Source organism: Cardiocondyla obscurior, linkage group LG15, assembly GCF_019399895.1.
Source record: "Cardiocondyla obscurior isolate alpha-2009 linkage group LG15, Cobs3.1, whole genome shotgun sequence".
In the NCBI taxonomy this organism is placed as follows: domain Eukaryota; kingdom Metazoa; phylum Arthropoda; class Insecta; order Hymenoptera; family Formicidae; genus Cardiocondyla; species Cardiocondyla obscurior.
The window spans coordinates 196,012-216,165 of NC_091878.1; the positions used below are offsets into that span (position 1 = coordinate 196,012).

At 33.3% G+C, this 20,154-nt stretch overlaps 3 protein-coding genes across 7 annotated transcripts; 1 reads left to right on the forward strand and 2 right to left on the reverse strand.

Moving 5' to 3' along the window:
* Positions 1-350: 350 nt before the first annotated feature.
* LOC139108439 (SERPINE1 mRNA-binding protein 1) lies at positions 351-5,187 on the reverse strand. Of its 2 annotated transcripts, XM_070666719.1 has the most exons (6): positions 4,689-5,187; positions 3,548-3,701; positions 3,022-3,204; positions 2,500-2,571; positions 1,893-2,379; positions 351-1,793 (listed from the first exon to the last, which is right to left on the reverse strand). In XM_070666719.1, the coding sequence occupies exons 1-6, from the start codon at positions 5,038-5,040 to the stop codon at positions 1,710-1,712; spliced, it is 1,332 nt and encodes a 443-aa protein (XP_070522820.1). In that variant the 5' UTR covers positions 5,041-5,187; the 3' UTR covers positions 351-1,709. The 2 variants fall into 2 exon arrangements, with proteins under 2 accessions (XP_070522820.1, XP_070522822.1); XM_070666721.1 differs by lacking the exon at positions 3,022-3,204.
* Positions 5,188-6,386: 1,199 nt separating this feature from the next.
* On the reverse strand, positions 6,387-10,554 carry LOC139108440 (vacuole membrane protein 1). 3 transcript variants are annotated; one of them, XM_070666723.1, is made up of 5 exons: positions 10,212-10,554; positions 8,108-8,452; positions 7,482-7,991; positions 7,120-7,389; positions 6,387-7,044 (listed from the first exon to the last, which is right to left on the reverse strand). In XM_070666723.1, the coding sequence occupies exons 2-5, from the start codon at positions 8,429-8,431 to the stop codon at positions 6,913-6,915; spliced, it is 1,236 nt and encodes a 411-aa protein (XP_070522824.1). In that variant the 5' UTR covers positions 8,432-8,452; positions 10,212-10,554; the 3' UTR covers positions 6,387-6,912. The 3 variants fall into 3 exon arrangements, with proteins under 3 accessions (XP_070522824.1, XP_070522823.1, XP_070522825.1); XM_070666722.1 differs by having other exon boundaries at positions 10,207-10,553; XM_070666724.1 differs by lacking the exon at positions 10,212-10,554 and adding an exon at positions 9,081-9,575.
* A 528-nt stretch (positions 10,555-11,082) lies between these two features.
* Positions 11,083-19,838, forward strand: Dcr-2 (Endoribonuclease Dcr-2). 2 transcript variants are annotated; one of them, XM_070667018.1, is made up of 26 exons: positions 11,083-11,243; positions 11,325-11,500; positions 11,673-11,894; positions 12,011-12,188; positions 12,263-12,502; positions 12,598-12,889; positions 13,016-13,092; positions 13,181-13,284; positions 13,377-13,515; positions 13,641-13,771; positions 13,928-14,168; positions 14,246-14,500; positions 14,577-14,837; positions 14,962-15,138; positions 15,218-15,422; positions 15,593-15,914; positions 15,983-16,350; positions 16,461-16,591; positions 16,660-16,788; positions 16,868-17,383; positions 17,505-17,705; positions 17,900-17,981; positions 18,048-18,268; positions 18,372-18,543; positions 18,727-18,802; positions 19,158-19,838. In XM_070667018.1, exons 3-26 carry the CDS (start codon positions 11,722-11,724, stop codon positions 19,315-19,317), a joined length of 4,851 nt encoding a protein of 1,616 aa, XP_070523119.1. In that variant the 5' UTR covers positions 11,083-11,243; positions 11,325-11,500; positions 11,673-11,721; the 3' UTR covers positions 19,318-19,838. The 2 variants fall into 2 exon arrangements, with proteins under 2 accessions (XP_070523119.1, XP_070523118.1); XM_070667017.1 differs by having other exon boundaries at positions 11,109-11,500; positions 11,683-11,894.
* The last annotated feature ends 316 nt before the right edge of the window (positions 19,839-20,154 follow it).

A 20,154-nucleotide genomic window follows, 5' to 3' on the forward strand; every position in this document is an offset into this window, starting at 1 on the left:
GCGATTATCGTAGAGGCGGAAATTCAAAAAACGGTGGAATGATTACTGAAATAGGCAATAACGTGAAATCAATTATTTTTCAATTAATTGATAAGGATTTCGATCGTTATTCTTAATTGCGAGAAAAAATCACATAAAATTGTTACATTTACAACTTTATTAGCATAACACGTCTTAATGAGAATTGGATTTTTTTTTTCTCAGATTCGGATCCTTTTTTCCCTTCCGCGACATTTAAAATAGTATACTTTTGTACTTACGCTTTTTTTTCTGTACAGATGTGCATAAACAAGAGAAAGAACTTGCTTAGAATAATTTTAGCTGACTGATGAAGTTAATCGAGTGCAGTGTCCGATCATCGTCACAATTTATTATTGTAAATGTTATTTACACATATACCTAAGCTTGAAATAGCTTCGTAACGTTTTTTTTCTGATATTTCTTTTTTTTTTTTCTGTGTCTCTATGATGGACATGAGGTGAATCTTTTGGCTGCGATAATTTCTTTAATTGTATAACAAACATAGTAAATAACTAATATTAGTTCATAATTAAGAATATGTAAACGCATAAGTGTAACATAGCAATATGAGTGTAAACTCATTCGTTCTGTCTTCCCTATCAACGCATTGCGTTTCTCACTTTTTTTTTCAATTTGTAATAGAATACATATATGTATACATATTCGTGTGTTCTCGTTAATGTGTGTTCAAAATATTAGATGTTAAATCCGCACAAGATCGACTGTATCTTCAAAAGGGAAGTCTCTCTCTCTCTCTATGTATACATATACATATATATGTCAAACTTAGTATGTTCTAAGTAGATGATTTATTTAGGATACGTTTTCTTAAATAGAAATCGACCCTCCCTATTAAAAGTTTCTTACATCTTACGCATGGCAAGTAATAAAACCCACCAATGTATGTGTGTACGCGTGTCTGTGTCACAAGGAAGGACTCTTCTTTTCCAAATGTCGTATAAAACTTATAAAACAGAAAGTGCGTTTAAAATTTACGCCTAAAAAGAGATATTATACATGTTCGCGCGCGTATCGATGCTACATTCAGCCTCCTTTAGGCCTTTAACGCGACATCGAGATCAAGATCGATACCGCAGCCCACGTTTCACTACTTTTGTATACAGCAAAATTTCCCCTTCTTTCGGTATACTTATCTTCGATTCGGATTTAAGCAGATTGAAACTGTAACTTGAAGTATATACTCTGTTATATACGTTTGCTGGTCCGCTTAAATTCTTGTTTTCTCTCAATCATTTTTATAATCTTCCTGCCATCTTTATGGATTTGAAATTATTAACAAGTTCAGAGACTATACTCCATTCTTCACAGATCGTTTGTCCGCTGGCCGTTGTTTCGGACTAGTTACAGACAAATGGCTTTCCACAAGTACAAAAAAGGATCGTTATCTATTTTTTTTTTCTTCTTCATACATCACGTAACTTTTCATGCGTACGATTATATGCCAATGTGTAATTGTGACGTTCGAGTCACGAGAGGAATTTTTTTAGATAATATTACGTATCTCATTTCTGTAACGGTGTACTGTATTATGCATTAATAATGTTATCACTAACGCAAGATTCTCGATAGTAATATTTTTTGTTTTAATTAGTGTAGCTTTATCTGTAGTAAATGTACTGATGGAGATGGTAATGGTGGGATGTTGTATAGTCAACAGATGAAGCTACCTATCCCAAGGAAGGAAAGTCGTTCTCGTCGTCTACTTTTGGAGCATTTTGACGACTTCGCGGCGACCTCTGCTCGTTTTGTGACTGTAAATAGAAAATATATAAATTATCTCATTCTTTTTGTAGAGATATTTTATAATTAATAATTGTAGAATTTTTTTAATAAAATGTATAAATACTTACGCGAGTATCACCATCTCTAGGAGCACCACGATTTCCAAATCGTCCGTTCATGCGATCGCCACGACCGCGGCCGCCTCGACCACGATTACCGGAACCGCGTCGTGAGTCACTAAACTGGATCTCAATGCCTAACACACGTTTTTGCCTACCAACACGCTGAGGATACTCTGCAGCCGCGTCGTATTCCTCTTCTTCGTCCTCTTCCTCCTCGTTACCTTCCTTCTTCTTTTCAAGAGCATACATTTTCTTCCAACGCGACAAATCTTCACCTTCGCCGGCCTTTCGCAAATTGTATTGAGGCTTCGCTCTATTATTCCGTAAAGCTTTCCATTCATCCAAGGTGAGTTCACGCGTTTCTTCTTCGGCTGGTTTCTCCTCAACAGTTGCATCAGCGGGTGTCTCTCCGTTCTTAACTTCGGTTGGCGCTTGAGGATCAGATTCCGGCTTATCATTGGCCCAATCTTGATTATCTTGATTAAGACTCTCTCTAAAATAAAAAAAAAAATTAAAAAAAAATTAAATAATTAAAATAAAAATCAATATATATTCTCTTTTTTCAATAAAAGACAGCTATTGCTGAAAACACGAGCTACTTTGATGTACTTACTCTATTTCGTCATTATGAGTACCCCAGTTATGGCTGCCAGCACCATCTTTTTTATCCACTGGTTTAATTCCACTGTTAATAGACAAACGTGGAATAGGCTTTAAATTATAGTGCACCGATCAAGCTACATAGCATTACATTGTTACATAATTAACAATGCGTGCCTCATTACAAATGCTTCCATTAAAAAATAATCTCCTACTCGTTGATATAATTAATGTAAAAAAATTAAACCAAATATTCAAAAAGCTACTGGTGGGCATCCATTATCGTGTTTAACAGAAACAAGATGATAAAGAAACAAGTAAGGTAAAGCAAAATTAAAAATATAAAGCAGACTGGGAATGAATACAGAACTGCATTTGTTGGTGCTCTGAAAAAAATTTCGTTTGAACGTAGCGACAACCTTGATACAGTGCGCACATCGAGGCAAACATTATTATACGAAGATATTCGAATGTATGTTTGCGTATATACGTTCGTGCGACCGCATAGTGTATGCGTGCGCGTTTTGATACTTACGTTTTATCAGAACCGGATTGACGATCAAACTCGCGTTTGCCACGATTATCAAAGCCGCCGCGTCCACGAGGGCCACCACGTCCGCGACCCATGCCGCGCATACCACCGCGTCCACGACGTTCCCCATATTCGCTGCGCTGAGTCTCGTTTGAGTTCCGGAACTCACGTGTTTCGCGTCCCTCGCTAAAATCGAATAAAATATGTAATTGTTACATGTGCGAACATTATTTCAAGTTTAAAAACTTGAACAATTGAGTACAGATGGATCTGCATACGCGCCGTTTGCATTTTGTCCCCGTTACATATACATGACGTATGTACGCGCATACATTTATATATATATATACACACATACAGACACACGCGGACAAAAAACGAATATTTTGTTTTAATTAAAAATATGTCATAAAAAAAGAGATTATTTTAATAAATGAGGCTAAACGAGTAAAAGATTAGACTTTAAGATACTTAAAAATAAAAATATAGATTATTTCAACATCTCTGAGTATTTTATTTTAAAACTAACCCAGGAGGTCCTCGTCTGAACTCTCCTTGTCCTCGTTGCGTCCTTTCTCCGTCTTCCCGGTTACGTCTGTTGTTACGTTCCTCCCGGGACTCTCCAGAGAATTTGACATTGCGATCGCCTCCGCTCGATCTTGGTTGCACTGGTTTTTTATCAACTGAAAATATTAATACACATTGTTATGCCCGCAGTTGGCTTATGACATAGAACGTTTTTTTGTTTTTTTTTTTTCATAAACAATGCTCACAAATTATATTCAAATGGGATCACCTGAATTAAGACTTTCCAAATGCTTTTCATTAGATAAGTATATAAAATTCTGTTCAACTATTAAGAATTAAATGCAATAAAAAAGAAAATGTTTTATTAAAGAAAACTGATTCGTACGGTAGGAAGAATCTCAAAGTAAGAAAAGAGATTTACGTTCATGTACTTTGGAAGACAAAGGGTTAAAATTTACACTTTGCTCATAAGAGCTGCAACTGTGGTTATACAAAAAACTTTAGTTGGGGACGGTCCTTTCGATCCTTTGTTCTGCTTCACTATCGTGAATATTTTCTTGAACGGCACATTTTATAACTGAAAAAGTGGAACATAAAATGTAACTAAAAATGATTCATTAAGCATTCTACGGCGATTAACCACGGTACATTGTACGTACGTGTCGTTCATAAATCCAATAATCACAAGTAGAAACATCTCGATCCTGAATGTAATAGAAACCGGATATCGCGATATATAACACGCGGTCACACGATGCCATCATAGATAAACTGTAAGATATCGCGGGGCAGATATCGCGTAGACGTGCACCCGGCGAGTTCGCGCACAAATTTGGATTTCGATTGTGTTGGCCCCGCGCGGGTCATATAAGACCGGCGGCACGCGCGCGCGAGCCTATTTTTAAGGTGGAAATCATTTTTAGAAAATTCGGCGATGTCGCGTGCTCGGGGACGCGGGAGGGCCCTCGTTCGCGGCTAGATACCGGCTAAATTGCGCCGTCGGGGGCCAATCGATCGGGAAGACGGGCGACGGTAGGGTCGTGAGGAAATGTCGGGTGGACGCGGGGCATCGTCGAGCACATGGGGCCGACGGCCATAACGCGCGCACGAGGGCCGCAGCGGGCCGGGAGGGGGCGGCTAACCTTGATCCTTTTTAGCTTCCTGCGCCTTCGACGGCGGCTGCTGGGCGTCCTTGATCACGCGGCTCTTCTGCGTCTTGTTGTTCGCAGTCTTTTGGCCGTCTTGCTGCTGCGACTGCGACTGCTGCTGCTGCTGCTGCTGTTGCTGCTGCTGCTGCGGCGGCGGCTGCTGTTGCTGCTGATGTTGGTGTTGCTGCTGCTGCTGCTTGCTCTTGTTCTCCTTCTCCGAGATCCTCTCCTTTTTCTTGGCTTCCTTCTCTTGTTCGCGCACCTTTAGTACCTCCAGTGGGTCCTCGCTCTCGTCGAGCGCCAGCAGGAACTTGTTCCTGACCGTAACTGTGTACTCGTTTTCCATCTTGGCTCGATATCCTCACGGCGTCGAGGATCTTGCGAAGGTTTCACGGCTACTCTTGAGCCCCTGTGTAACGGAGTCATTCACTATCCAATATGGCCGAGTCGGAGTGCCCGAGTCCACCACGAGGTCTACCCCGCTGCGACACCGTGCGGATTCGTGGCGGAGGGACCGGCGCAGTGAGGAGGGCGACGAGGGATGGAGCGGCGGGTCGAGCGCCCCGCGACCCCCACCACCACTTATCGTGGCCCGCGAGTCAAGTATCGCTTGCTCGCGGCGACGGCGGCCGCGTGGAAAAAATGCCCCGTGATTTTTCACGCAGCCCGAGATCTGTCGGATCACGAATTCGCGAAGCCGCGACACTCGACGAGACGCTCAATTGTTCACAGTCGGCCGCTCGCGACGCCGGAAGCCCGTGCGAACGATTTCTATGAGACGCCGTCGCGAACACCGGCGCGCAGCTTACTTTGAGTTAAAGTGCAGATCACGCGGGTCCCTTGATCGACAATTTTATTTCGATCAGAAGCGAAAAAATTTCGTTATCGATTTTAATCCAACGGTGCACGGTTATTGTCAAACACGTCCGCGGTTCATTCTCTCACGCTGACGCGATCAATCGGCGCCAGTTGTTCACGGTGTCCAGTTGAAACGGCGCTCACTGGAAATAAACGAGCGTTACGTTGCCGCGCGCAAATAGGCGGATTTACAAATTGTCACGAATCATGCGAGACACCAGAGAGAAGTTATCTAACTTCTCGCTGTGCGACACCGACCGCCTCCTATCATAAAAATAGAGAACTAGGGCAATAGTTTACCGCCCTGGCTGCACTGGATCTGGACTCTGGAGTCAGTTCAACCAGTGCAATGCAAACAAGTGCGAAAATGTTTGTTCTCTCTAACACTGGTTACATTAATCAGATTAGTTCAACAATAATTAAGAACAAGCCTCTGATTGACCATAATTTTAAGAAATTTAATAATCTGAGGATTTTGTCGTAATATAAAAATTAAAAAAATATTTTACGTAAAGTTCAAGTACACATTAAAATTGTATAAAAATATATCTGAAGTCGAAATTAAAAATACAAATCAAATTTCTTATAATTATTTTCTTGAATTATATTTAATATTTTTACGTTATAAAACGATTTTTAGCCTCATTATATTTCATAACGCATATTCACATTTGTATATCTTATTTGTATTTTTTACATTTTTTTAAATAATCTATTAATTTCGTGTATCAGCCACTTATTACATATTAGTTTATTAATGAGATTAAATGGTTGTTAATTTTGCGTTTCATCACTTTTGCGTATGCTAAAAATGCATATACAAACTTATAGAAATTTGGCTAAATACTAGTTTTATTGATTACATTGTTTCTTTTTCATCACTCACAAAAGTCTTAATTCAACTTTTGCTATCAACGTACAGAAAAGCTTGAATATTAATTGATTGTGCAGAAAAATTGCGGATTATCTTTAAATATTTTTCATGCACTGTACAACACATGTTGCTTATAAAAATCAATGTTATGTACATACAAACATACACGCAGATACATACACGCGCACGCATACGTACATATCGACACTTATTTAACAGGATATCCTTACAACAGAGTATTATTATTAAGTATTGCAACAATGTGAACGTACGTTCAGAAAGAGAAAAGGAAAATAAAGTTACTTAATATCGTACCGTGTCGTAGTGTACAAAATTGTGTCTCTGTAACATTGAAATTATGAAATTTTAACATGTTCCTTGCAGCTTCTTGTTTTTCTTTTAAAATAATTCGTATTTAGTCATATAAATACGTTGCAGTGGAACTAATTTTATCGTTTCTAACTATCTTACTGTTTTTCATAAGTTTTAATCGATCGACGTCTTAGTTCGTCTGCGATGATGATTTCGTGCCAACGCGTGAACTATCGTCACTAGAAAATAACAAACCATCAACATTACAAATTTGTCGAACAGCCATGCTATTGTAGTTGCTCCATCCTGCAAAAAATGGAATGTTTATTTTAAAACAGATATTCCTGCATACGTTTACGTTTTGTAGAATTGATAACTTACCACAGACGATTTATCGTGTAGCTTTTGCTTCTGTGCGATAAAATATTTTTTTAATGGTTCTTGGAATTTGGTACCGACAAACGGCACAATTGCTAACAAACTAATAAATTTATCTAAAAGTTCTTCGTTGAACGCTATAATCACTGCTAGTTGTTGTATGTGCATTTTAATAACAGCCTTTCCTATGAGGGTCGCGCCGAAGAACGTCCAAAATGGAATGAGATAATGACCACATGTCAAACCAGCCAAGTCAAACAGTGGGTTTGGAATCTGTTTAAATGTATTGCAATACATTTAAAAAAAATTAAGTCACCTGCAAAATTTCTTACATAATAAAAAAAAAAGTTTATTTATATACATACCGATGCGCAAGCTAATATACCCCAAAACCCAGCCTTTTCAACAAATCGTTTCATTATTAACTTTATACGCATTACGAATGATACGTTCTCTCCATTTTCCAATGCTTCCAAAGCTTCCAGCTCTTTCAGATCCTCTTGATCAAAATTATCATTCCTACTATGTTTTCCACTTATTCTAGCTGCTCGGGCCATAAAGTATGGTGGTAACTCGCCAAGCGCAGTACCGGCTCCCCACAGCATGGCCTCTATGCGTACTTTTTTCATAATATTTAAAATATCTACTGTCCACATCGGATCGACTTTTGTTGGACATATTATTTGGTCAGGGTATGGTGGTTCGGGAAAATTAAGACCGCCACATTCGTACGCTGCCATAGTAACAGCTGCTATGTGTGGCCCTAAGTATAATACAAAGGTGTGTAAGCCTGTTCCAAGACCTACACTTGATAATACACCTAATCCTACCCAATATAACCACCATATAATTTTGGCTTCCCACAATTTAAAAGTCTGGAAATAAAATTAATATTATATATTATAAAATAACAATTTATCTAAATGTAAAATTAGTACTTTTTTAATTATTATCTACTTATTAACACAGAATGGTAAGCAGTTCAACATACTTCTTGTTGGGGACCAGAGATTCTGCCTGACAGAAAAAATAATATTACAATTAAAATTAAAGCGCACACGGTTCGTCTGTAGAGCAACGTTTTCTTGGCTAAACTAAACACATTTATAAACACTTCGTTAAAGAAGTAATGTAACGTTGTAATTGGATGTTGCCAGAGTGTTAAATGATCCGAATCCAAATTTGATACGTTGTGTGGATGATTCGACTTATGCTTCTTATTTGGAGCAAATGACTCTCTTTTAACACTGTTCTGAGCTCCATTAGTAGAAGCTTGATCTTTTGGACGTTGAATGGCAGTAGAATTACTCAACATGATATTTTCCGAATGGTTAATCTGTAAACAAAGAACAACATATTATTAATGTTCAGTAACAATTTATTTGCCTTTTAAACATTTTACTTTTAAACATAAAGTAAAAATTATACAAAATTGACTCTTTCTTACATAAATACTTAAAAAAATTTAACTGTATAAATAAAATAATGCAACAAAAGACAAAATTCTTCTTTTTTTATTACAATAAAAAATAATATTTAATAACAATTTACTTCAATTAAATTAGTATCAACTTCAATATTTATAACTGTACACATAGAATTGTATTTAAGTTTAGAAGTCTTCTCCATTATAGGAATTTTAATGTAATGAACATGGAATGATCATGCTATAAATGATAACACACAATGAAAAATACTGAAAAAAATTTATGTTATCATTGAAAGACATGTAATATAATAAATGTGAGCTATAGATGTTTACAAACGTATATAGTAGCAACTTCTTATCTAAACTAGACTAAACTATCCTCTAAGTAAATCAATTGTAATTTATCATCTTCATTAAGTTGGATAATTTAACCCTCTGTAAATAAGATATAACTCGTCTTGTTGGCAAGTTCCATGTTCAATGATAACAGTTTACTCTTTTAACATTGGTACATTTTCATTAAATACCATCATACCTTTCCTACTAGTTGGTTTTACTAGTTGATTTTTTGAACACATTAATAACTCTGTTCCATTCATTCAATTTCAATTTGAAAATATATTCAAGCATGCAGTAAATTTTATAACTAATTGAGTTCTGATGTTTTACTAACAATATCTTATATCCTGTTGAAATAAATTTATATATTATCTTTTATAACATACTGTCTCTCTTTTCAAATACAGGTATTGACAAATTGGGCTCAGGAATGCTTTCTTAAAAGCATTTGCATTCATATCATATATATTTTGCAAAGTATTTTTCAAAATAGCCTGAAAATAGGCATGTTAGCAGGCTTCAATTTCTTATCACACTCAACTTGTAAACATATGTAGTTACAAAATATATGTAAAATTGTAATAATGTCTAATATAAGTGTATAAGCCAAATCACTTTTTAGATTTTTTGGCAAGATTATTTATAGTTAATGTAAATGCAAGCTATTAATAATATTTAAAATAAAAATTATAACGTAAATTAAAGTATCTGTAAAACCTTATCTATAGGGTTATGTATGCTTCCAATGTAAATTTAATGAATTATAAAATAGATGGTTTATTACAGATTATAATAAATTAAAGTATAAAAATAAGAAAAGATTAAACTCTTGTCTATTTATATTCTTAACAGACAAGGGTGCATCTATAACAATATTATAATGCAAGCAGTGCAAGCAGCAACATTGTACAATACAATTAAAGCTGTAATAATGAATAGCTGATTTGCTAAAAGTTGTATGCTCTGTCATACATTTGAATAAGTCAATATTACACTTTAATTTTGCAATACAACACATTATACAAGAATTAACTATATTGCTCATTCATTATTAAGAATAGTGGTCACGTCATTTAAATTAAAAACTTGTATTGTTACAATTAAACTCCTCATAAAATTATAAACTCTGAAAGCTCACCAAATATAAAACTCAAATTAGTTACAACATATTGTGATCGAGAAAAAAAAAGTCTCAACTTCATATGAGAACACTGATGTGAAGATTTAACAATCACAATCCTCAAAATGTATTTACATAATTGGTTCTTACGAACCAATTTTTCAAGCAACCACATAAAACGACAAATTTATAAACAATTTACCTTACAAAGCTTTAATTCCGATATGTGTGCATCCAGACGGCGATCACAGTCACTATTATTTGGCTTTCCTATATCATTGCTGAGAAGTGAAAGTAATGAGCAATTTTAATAAAAGGCTTCCTACTAGGCCTCCCCAACCTTTACCAACTGCTTATCACGATTCAATTACTGTCGATTCACTGGTGACGTGACCATCGCGTATATGTACGTACATACACCTACACATGCGTATATTACATGCGTGCGTGTGTATATCACTCGCTATACATATATGATACATGCATATTTTTTTATCTCTTAGGTTTATAGCATATATCACGTATAATAAATGTGTTAGATACGTGGTGACATAAATGTCACACGTACGTTTTTAGGCGAACAAAACTCAAGGCTCTCTCACACCTTCTTTTCAATGTAATTTTCGTCTCATTACTCGGTCTTTTCCTCCTTTCTCTTTCCGCCTTTCTCATTCAATTTGTTTTTCAACTAAAAGAAATTACTTTTTTCAAGTTAATTATCAAATTAATTACAGACTTACGCCTATTTCTGTCGGTGCAATTTTAATCTCAATGCAACTTACTTTTCACCTTTCTTTCTTTCGTTTTGCAAGAATTGAGAGAACAAGGAGTGCAAAAGCAACGTAATTTAAATTCCGCGTGTCATCTGTCTGGAAATTATTGACGACCAACCGACAGTTGCAAAGTAGCTTTTTCTACTGAACCTAGCTATTAGATGCGTTCAGCGAACAACCGTTCAATGAGCTGTTACATCTGATTGAAACATTCTTTAAGATCTAAAAATATCCATCAATCAGATGCAAAAGCTCACTGAACGGTTGCTTGCTGAACGCACCACATTTTTCGCGTGACTTGGCTGTCAAGAGACATCCGTTCCCTAGTTGTCATCTGTCTCTCATGGAATGACACGTCACGTAAACATAATCATGTTTTTTTTCTTGTTTTTTTTGTTTTAATTAAACATAAAGGATAAATAGGTTTCGGAGGTTTTCTTTCCCGTGGTTCAATACAAGGAGTGAGGTAGCATAGAGATAGTTGGATAGTAGCAGTTGATTGTTGAGTTTATAAGGGTTGTGCATTTTTATTTCTTCCTGAATTCAGAGCTATCGAACTTCCACGTGGATTCTTTTACGCATCGTAGTAAATTAATCAACAAGGATCGGGAAGAAATTTTGAAAAAAGTCACTAAAAACTTTACCTTTTCGATAATACGATTTAACCCGCTCCGCCAGGCGCTGAGTCCATTCTCGCCTGAGTACTCTATATATTCGCACCAGGTACTTTAATTAAAATATTATTTTCTAAATTGTGTATTTTCTAAAATGTATTGTTAATATATATATTAAAAAAAAAAAACCGGCGTATTATTTAATAAATAATAAATTTGTCAATTTTTCTTAATGTATGTTAATCAATCTTTTACATGTTACTAATTTTACTCATTTGAAGTTGTTTCTAGTTTTATGATATTAGAATTTGACTATTACATACAAAAACAATGGAGCCAAAGTCACAGTTGCAAAATGAAAGTACTTTTACACCAAGAGCATATCAAATAGATCTCTATGAAAGAGCAGTGAAGGAAAACATAATACTGTATCTGCCCACTGGTGCTGGAAAAACATATATAGCAGTTATGCTCTTGAAACATATGAGTAGTGATATACGCAAGTATGTATTTAACTCAGGAAAAATGCTTTTTTTTTATCTGATTTTGTTTTTTTAATTACTGTCTTCAATAACATAGTGTATTTATATATAATTCTTAAACAATATTTAATATTTAGGCCTTTTGAAGAAGATGGGAAACGGAGTATATTTATTGTAAACACAGTAGCATTGGTAGAACAACAAACAGCATACATAAGCAGACATACAGGCCTAAATTGTAAAGGTTATAGTGGGGATATGATGGTCGATTACTGGAAAGAAGAACAATGGTTAAATGAGATAAAAGCAAACCAAGTATTTACAGTATCTATTTATTATGAGTTTATTTTAAAATAATTAGTAAGTTACAAAGACTTTATATGATTTAGGTTTTAATTATGACGTCACAAATATTCTTAAATCTGCTTGAACATGGATATATAAAATTAAATAGAATAAATTTAATTATTTTTGATGAGTGTCACAGAGCTGTATCAAATCATCCCATGAGACACATTATGATGCAGTTTGAGCACTATCCTAAGGAGGTGCAGCCACATGTTTTAGCCATGTCGGCAACACTATTAAATGCTAATATATTAATAACTAAAATTGAACCTACAATTAGAGTTAAGAATCCAAATTTATTATTTTATTATATAAAAATTTAATTATAATTTTCAGATATTTTAAAATTATTTTTATTTATTAATTTTATTTACAGAGTTTAGAAATTACGTTTCATGCAAAGATAGCAACTATAGAATCAGTGGATTGTGTCCAAGGATATTGCACAAATCCAAAAGAAACTGTAGTAGCATATAAAAAATATTCAGTTCCAGAAATTATGACAAAAATAACCTCTATTGTAGAACAAAGTATAGAAATTTTAAAAAATGTCAAACTTAATTCGGATGAAATGTATAATGAGTCAAGCAAACAAATGCGGCCTAAATCAAAATGTTCCAAATTATCTTCTATTTTTAATGACATAAACACAACTACGTTACAGGCAGGTAAATAGTATTCATTTTAGATGTTGATTTTGTAGTTAGATGTTGAAGTATTTAGATGTTGATTTTGAAAATATTAATGTTGAATTTTCAATGAACATTTAACATAAAATATTACTTTTTTTGTAGGATTATATGGTGGAACCACGTCTGCCTTATTACATTTAATCCAGCTAGAGAGCATGCGAAAATTTTGTAATGACCAAGTTAGTATATAAAAATTATAATTAAAACATTTAACATTCTAAAGTTTTGGTTTTAATTTTAATAACAAATGTATTAATTCTGTTTTAGGAGACAGATGTTATTCTGGATTATTTAATAACGCAAATAATGTGTATAAGGAAATTGTTCGATAATGAGATGAAAAATTGTACAGAAGTAGAACGAGTGTACAAGTAAGTGGAAAGTTTTGAGAAAGTAACAAGGTTTATTATGCAAACTATAATAATTTTTACATTGACTTATATTACAATAATTATAACTTCAGATTTTCATCTGACCAAATAAAAAAATTATTTGAGATATTGTTTAATAATTATAATAATAATGACAGCAAAGAAAAATTTTGCTGCATTATTTTTGTTAAAGAGAGGTTCACGACAAAAGTGATTTACCATATGTTAAAAGTAAGTTTTTGTTGTATTATTTATTAGTAATTAATTAACAATAATGCATGATAATCATTCCTTAAAAGTTAATAAATTCAATTAGGGCATTTACTTTTTAATGTTTAAAATTTGTATTATTTTAGATATTATCTGCAAATGATGCGAAATACAGTTTTCTTTTGCCCGAATATGTAATTGGGTTTCAGAATAATCCATACAAAAATAGTAGAGAAGTTACATGTATTGCGAAATGGAATAAGGACGTACTACAAAAGTAACATTTTTTTATTTTTTGCACATTTGTTTTTCTATAGATGTAAATTAATTTGCAATTTAAATACTTTAATCAAATTATATAAATTATATTTTATTTTATACAAAACAAAAAAGTCTAATTAACTTAGTATAATTAGATAACGTGTTTCTGCAGATTCAGAAGAGGTTTGATAAATTGCATTGTAGCTACTGATGTTGTAGATGAAGGTATTGATATACCAACTTGCACATTGATAATACGATATGATATCCCAAATGATTTTAGAGGATATGTTCAAAGTAAAGGTCGAGCACGTCACAGCATGAGCAATTACGTAATGTTAATGCCGGAAGAAGACTCTAATTTTCTTCAGAGATTTTATCAGTACAAAAATACTGAATCGCAATTAAGAAAAGTAAGCAGTTTTAATATGATACATTATTGAGACTTATTGGCTGTTAAAAAAACGATCTAATAATATCTTATGTGTAGATTTTAGTGGGACAAAGCGAACAACGTCCTGTACCTACTCAATATGAGATAAAATCCATGTATACTGATTATGAAATTAAGCCATATCTAGTGAAACGTAATAATGAAGTGATAAGCTCTTTAACAGAAGTAGCTGCAATTAGTTTGATTAATTTGTATTGCTCTGTTTTAATGAGATCTAAATTTAGTTGTCTGGTTCCGATTTGGAAATTAAGTAAAAAAAATTCTGGACTAGAAAATGACACACAGTATATGGTATTGTTCATATTCTTTGCTATTTAATTTTTATAATTATAATTTTGTCTTTCTAATTTATTGTATAAACTCAAAGGTTTCTCTCAAATTACCAATCCTATCGCCACTAAAAATTGAAATTTGTGGTGATTATATGAAGAGCATAGACGGTGCTAAACGATCCGCTGCTATGAAAACATGCATAGAATTACATAAATTAGGTGCTTTAAATGACAAATTACTTCCTACGACTAATGATGAGTTTATACAAAATTTGGATTATCTATTCCCACATTGGGTAAATGAAGACAAATATCAAACTGGTACATATAAGAAAAAGCGAGAACATCAGCTGGAAGTGAGTATATTATAAGTTGCATAAATAATAAATGTATAATTTATTTATTATATTTTTTTTTTAGTGTAACTATATCCTTATATTTTTTAAATATGTAGCTTAATTTATAAAAATGCTTTTGCAGTATCCACTTGCATTTCGTGGTGCATATCCACAGCCTAAAAAGCAATTATATCTTTATATTCTTGATTGTCCACCTACATATTATATGACTGGCTCTGATAATAGACGTGCAGTTTTTTATGACTTACTTAAAAAAAAAAATGGCTTTGGTATTCTTTCCTCAAAAAATTTGCCAAAGGTAAAAGACTTAATAATATTTTACAAAATCAAATTCAAAGTGCTAATCATATTGATATAATTTTGTTTCTGTTTGTTAGATACCTTCGTTTCCGCTCTTCATGAAGGATGGTAAATTAAATGTCAGTGTAAAGCCTAATAATACTACGATTTCATTAAGCGAAGAAGACATTACATTACTTAAAGGGTTTCACTTCTTATTATTCAATTCTATTATTCCTGTTATTAAGAGTTTTATGATTTTTGACAATGATAATTGTGAAAATTCATTTTTAATTGTTCCATGTAAGTATAAGAATTATAATTATTTATTTGCAATTTGCAATTAATATGCAATTAAAGCTAATGTATTTTATAAACATTTTTTATTTATTGCTCCATATTTAATTATATATATGAATATTCAATAATAATAAAAGGTATTAAATTTTGTATTTACCCTTTCGCTGTTTCAGTGAATGATATGCAGGACATAAATTGGACCATTGTCAAAACTTATCAGTGTTTAGAACCAATCATGCCAAGTAAACCTTTTCACTTTAGATCTAGTGATTATGAATTAGCGTTGGTTACTCCAACGTATAGAGAGTCATCAACGGTTTACTTAGTTACGCGAGTGTGTGACGATCTTACACCCGAATCGTGTTTTCCGAACGAAGATTTTGATACTTTTACACATTATTACAAAGAAAAACATGGATTAACTATAGAAAATTTGTCCCAATCCATGTTGGAAGTAAAACCACTACCCATTAAAATTAATTACATAAAACCAAGGTATGATTTACATGATTAAAGTCGCGTTATAATATCTGTATGACTCAACTAATTTATATAAATTGCAGAAAATTGCCCGAGGGTGCATTAAAATACAGAAAATCAGACGACACACTAGAAGATCTTCAAGAGCATTTAATCCCTGAACTATGTAAAAGAAAAAATTTTCCAGCTGTGTACTGGTTAAAAGCTACCACGTTGCCTTCTATTCTTCATAGAATTTGTCAATTCTTAATCGCGGAAGATTTGAGAATAACTATTGCAAAGGAAACTAAATTAGGAGCATTAGTATTAAACGAAATGTCTTCTATAATAATAGAAGAAGATATCGATCAAGTGTATGAAGAAGATTGTAATGGGATGGAATTAGCAGATGATTCGATTGAGATAACGGAATCGAATCAAATGAGTCTGGATGTAAATACGCTCGAGTTAGGTGCATAGCATTTGCATTTACAAATATATTTATATTAAGTTTAAAAAGAAGGTCGATAGTATTATAATAATTTTTTATATTATTATTTTATATACTTTTTTTTTTTACAGATTATAACCCATTGTTAACAGACCAGGAACCTCGAGATTTATATCGAAATATAGACGAAATTCAAGTGCTTGACATTCATTATTTTAATCAATTTATGTCAAAAGTAACTGATGAAGAACAGAGCGTTAAGGTAAATACGACATATCTAAACAGTTCCGTTATATGTATATTTAAAATAATAATTTAATTTACATATAGAAAAATATGAATAAAAATGTCGGTCGCTACACGGTAAAACCAACAGTACCAGTACCATCGTTAAAAGTTCTTGCATCCTTCAACGAACAATGCCTCTCGCAAGGTCCTAATTCAGCAGAAATCATGCATGTAAGTAAAAACTTATTTCTCGTATAATATGCCATGAACAATTACAGACAGATAATTGCAAAAGTTTATTTTATTTTAGGCGTTGACCACTAAATTGGGCCAGGATATGTTTAATTTAGAACGATTAGAAACTTTAGGAGATTCTTTTTTAAAGTTTATAGTATCGCTATTTTTGTTTGAAGAATTTTCCATGTTCAATGAAGGCCAATTGACATCGTTGAAAGGAAAAATTATTGGCAATCGAAATTTGTATTATTGCGGCAAGGAAAAAGGCATTCCTGGACGTATAAAGAACGATGCGTTTGTGCCGACAAGTAATTTTATCCCGCCTGCGTTTACGGTGTTGCGCGCATTGCAAGATATATTACTACATGAATCTGTGGCACCAAATGTTTTATATGAATTACAAATACCAGAAAATGAAAAATTAACCGGAATCATAACCGAAGATACAAGAAACATAATGATAAATAAAGTGATAAATTGGGATAAGAGGGACAAGCAAACTGGTGTCGAGCATTATCTCGGGGTGCAAATATTATCTGACAAAACCGTGGCAGATTCGGTGGAAGCGTTAATTGGAGTGTACCTTAAAGTAAACGTATAATTATGTCATTACCGTTTTAACTTTAATGTCGGGATATAAATATTTTGTTATAATTAATATTAAATATGTTGAGTGTATTACAATATTAAAATTAAAAATTTTGTATTAGGGTAACAGTATAAGAGGCGCCGTAAAGTTGCTTAAGTGGTTCGGTATACTACACGAAAATGTTAACATTGACAAGCTACTCGATGATAATCCATCCAATCCTATAATAGGCAGTGGAAATATAGACTATCATATGCCATGGGCTAATGCTGTAGAAACCAACATTGGCTATAAATTTAAAAATCGAGGATTTCTATTACAGGTAACTTGTCAAGTATTGTTATTTTGTTCAAAATGATTGTTATGTGAATACATTATACATATATTTTCTATTTTACACATTTAAATTTTTCACATCTTTGTGCACGTGCATAGATATATTTAGATATCAAATTACAAACACAAATATATATTTGTAATTACCTATTTATAATTAACAACTGTATTATGCTTCAGGCATTGACACATCCATCTTATACATCGAATGGAATAACGGAGTGTTACCAAAGATTGGAATTTCTTGGAGATGCTATTCTTGGCAAGTAAAATATCTTCTGTTTATTTAATTGCAAAAATTAACAACTCTTTTTTTATTTAATTTCAGATTTTTTGATAACTTGTTACATTTACGAAAATTGTGGAAATTTAAGTCCTGGCGATCTTACTGATTTAAGATCTGCGCTCGTCAATAATATAACATTTGCTTGCCTAACAGTACGATATGGTTTGCATATGGCTTTATTGGCTTACGCTCCAAGCTTGCATGAAATAATTGATCGTTTTGTGAAATTTCAAGAAGAACGAGATTTTGCAGTTAATGATGAGGTACGCCAACGACACAAATTTCATATTATATATTTTATGCATATAATTTTATGGTAATATAATAAATTATACAAATCTTTTTTTTTTTTCGTTTATAATACAGCTGCTATGTGTACTGATTGAAGAAGACGATTGTGATCTTATAGAATATATTGATGTCCCTAAAATTCTCGGCGATTTATTTGAATCGTTAATCGGTGCTATATATCTTGATAGTGGAAAAAGTCTTGTTAAAGTCTGGGAAATTATCTATTCTCTTATGCACGAAGAAATTAGTAAGATATATGTATTTAAGTCTACAGGTTGTCCCAGACCAAATGAAGACGACAGCGTCATTCGTAGTCATTCGCCTGTCGCGCTCTCATCCGCAGCTTCCTTGTCGCTTCGTTTGGTCCGGGATACCCTGTATACATACACATATTGATACTTTTATTGAGCATTTAATACTTGTTTTATAGATAAATTTAGCAAAAATGTTCCTAAACAGCCAGTACGAGTAATATATGAAAATACAGATGTACATCCTAAATTCTTGTAAGTATCATTATAATACAATATATACATTACATATACCCACGCACGCACACACACACACATGCACACATTCATGTACACTCACCGTCAGGATGGCGTTCGTGATACTGCGACGGCGGCTAGCGTACGTGATTTTGGCGTGAGATGCGTTGAATCTCACACGAAGCGCGCGCGTAGATGTTTTACGGAACATCAGTCGCAGAGAACTGAAAGGGAACGCGGCCTACTACACCTCCCCCTCTCCGCACTCGGTGGCCGAGAGAGGGAGAACTCACGTACGCCAACGCTCGTCGCAGCAAATGTCTCGTTTGCTTTTTAGTGTACGTATATACATAAATCACATTTATGATTGTAGGGACGCAAAACTAATTACAGACACCGGCATGGTTATGATACCTTTGAAAATCACTATCGCTGGTAAAGAACACTTTTTCTATGGTTTTGGTGTTAATAAAAAGCTGGCCAAATGCGCAGCTGCAAAACAAGCATTAAAAAGGATTCAACTTGAAAAATAAAAGAGTTTAAAGAATGATTACTTTATATATGCATGTTAATAAATAACAATATTTCTAAAGTTATGTAACACATCAAAACTTAAATGTTATTTTATATTTCGTAAATAATTGTTAAGCATATCTTTTTTTTTTTTTTTTTTTTTATTAAATCTAATGATAAAGTATACGCTATAAATAATATTGTATTATAAGATTATTGATACGTTAAATTTTCAATTACTTCCATAATAGAAGTTTTATAAAACAAATAAAACTTATATAATTTTGGTATACATGTTAATTAGATTTATACAATTCGTTAATGTGATATAAATCTTTAATTGTATGTTAAATGTATATTAATCTTTTGAATGTAGTCAATATTATAAAAGTTTTTTTAACATGAATTTTATAAGTAAATAAAATATATTTGTATCCAAATAATACTAAAAGATTCTGATTTATACATATTTTGTAACGTATGTGCATAATTGCTGTACTAAAAAAAATTATGAAGTAAAGAAATGAACGACTGAATACTATTTACGTCTTATAATTTTCAGCTTTTCTTTTTTTTTTTTTAGAAAAGGTCGGTCAAACACTTGCTTCATTCCCGTCGCTTGATTATTATGAAACTTGAGATTTTGTGCAGTCTCTGATATCCAAAAAGAATCGAATTGCGTTGCATCCTGATCAACCAAATGAGTGTATTTAGTTCTGCCGCTGCGTCCAAAGTTCTTCACCTGCATGACTTTCGGCAAAGTTGTCTTATCGAAATGATCCTCTAATGTTGCACCAGAGAAATCGCGCTTGAATATAGAATTATCCTTGTCTAAATAGAATGCGCCACGATGGTAA

Bases quoted from the DNA above. Each gene is read 5' to 3' on its own strand.
- LOC139108439 (XM_070666719.1), bottom strand. From the start codon at position 5,040: ATGGAAAACGAGTACACAGTTACGGTCAGGAACAAGTTCCTGCTGGCG. The intron at 3,702-4,688 runs GTTAGCCGCCCC...TAATATTTTCAG, and splicing joins GGAAGCTAAAAAGGATCAAG to TTGATAAAAAACCAGTGCAA. The intron at 2,380-2,499 runs GTAAGTACATCA...TTTTTATTTTAG, and splicing joins ACTCATAATGACGAAATAGA to AGAGAGTCTTAATCAAGATA.
- Dcr-2 (XM_070667018.1), top strand. From the start codon at position 11,722: ATGGAGCCAAAGTCACAGTTGCAAAATGAAAGTACTTTTACACCAAGA. The intron at 12,503-12,597 runs GTTAAGAATCCA...TTTTATTTACAG, and splicing joins AAATTGAACCTACAATTAGA to AGTTTAGAAATTACGTTTCA. The intron at 17,384-17,504 runs GTAAACGTATAA...ATTTTGTATTAG, and splicing joins TAATTGGAGTGTACCTTAAA to GGTAACAGTATAAGAGGCGC.
- LOC139108440 (XM_070666723.1), bottom strand. From the start codon at position 8,431: ATGTTGAGTAATTCTACTGCCATTCAACGTCCAAAAGATCAAGCTTCT. The intron at 7,992-8,107 runs GTATGTTGAACT...TTTTATTTCCAG, and splicing joins TCTCTGGTCCCCAACAAGAA to ACTTTTAAATTGTGGGAAGC. The intron at 7,390-7,481 runs GTATGTATATAA...ACATTTAAACAG, and splicing joins GTATATTAGCTTGCGCATCG to ATTCCAAACCCACTGTTTGA.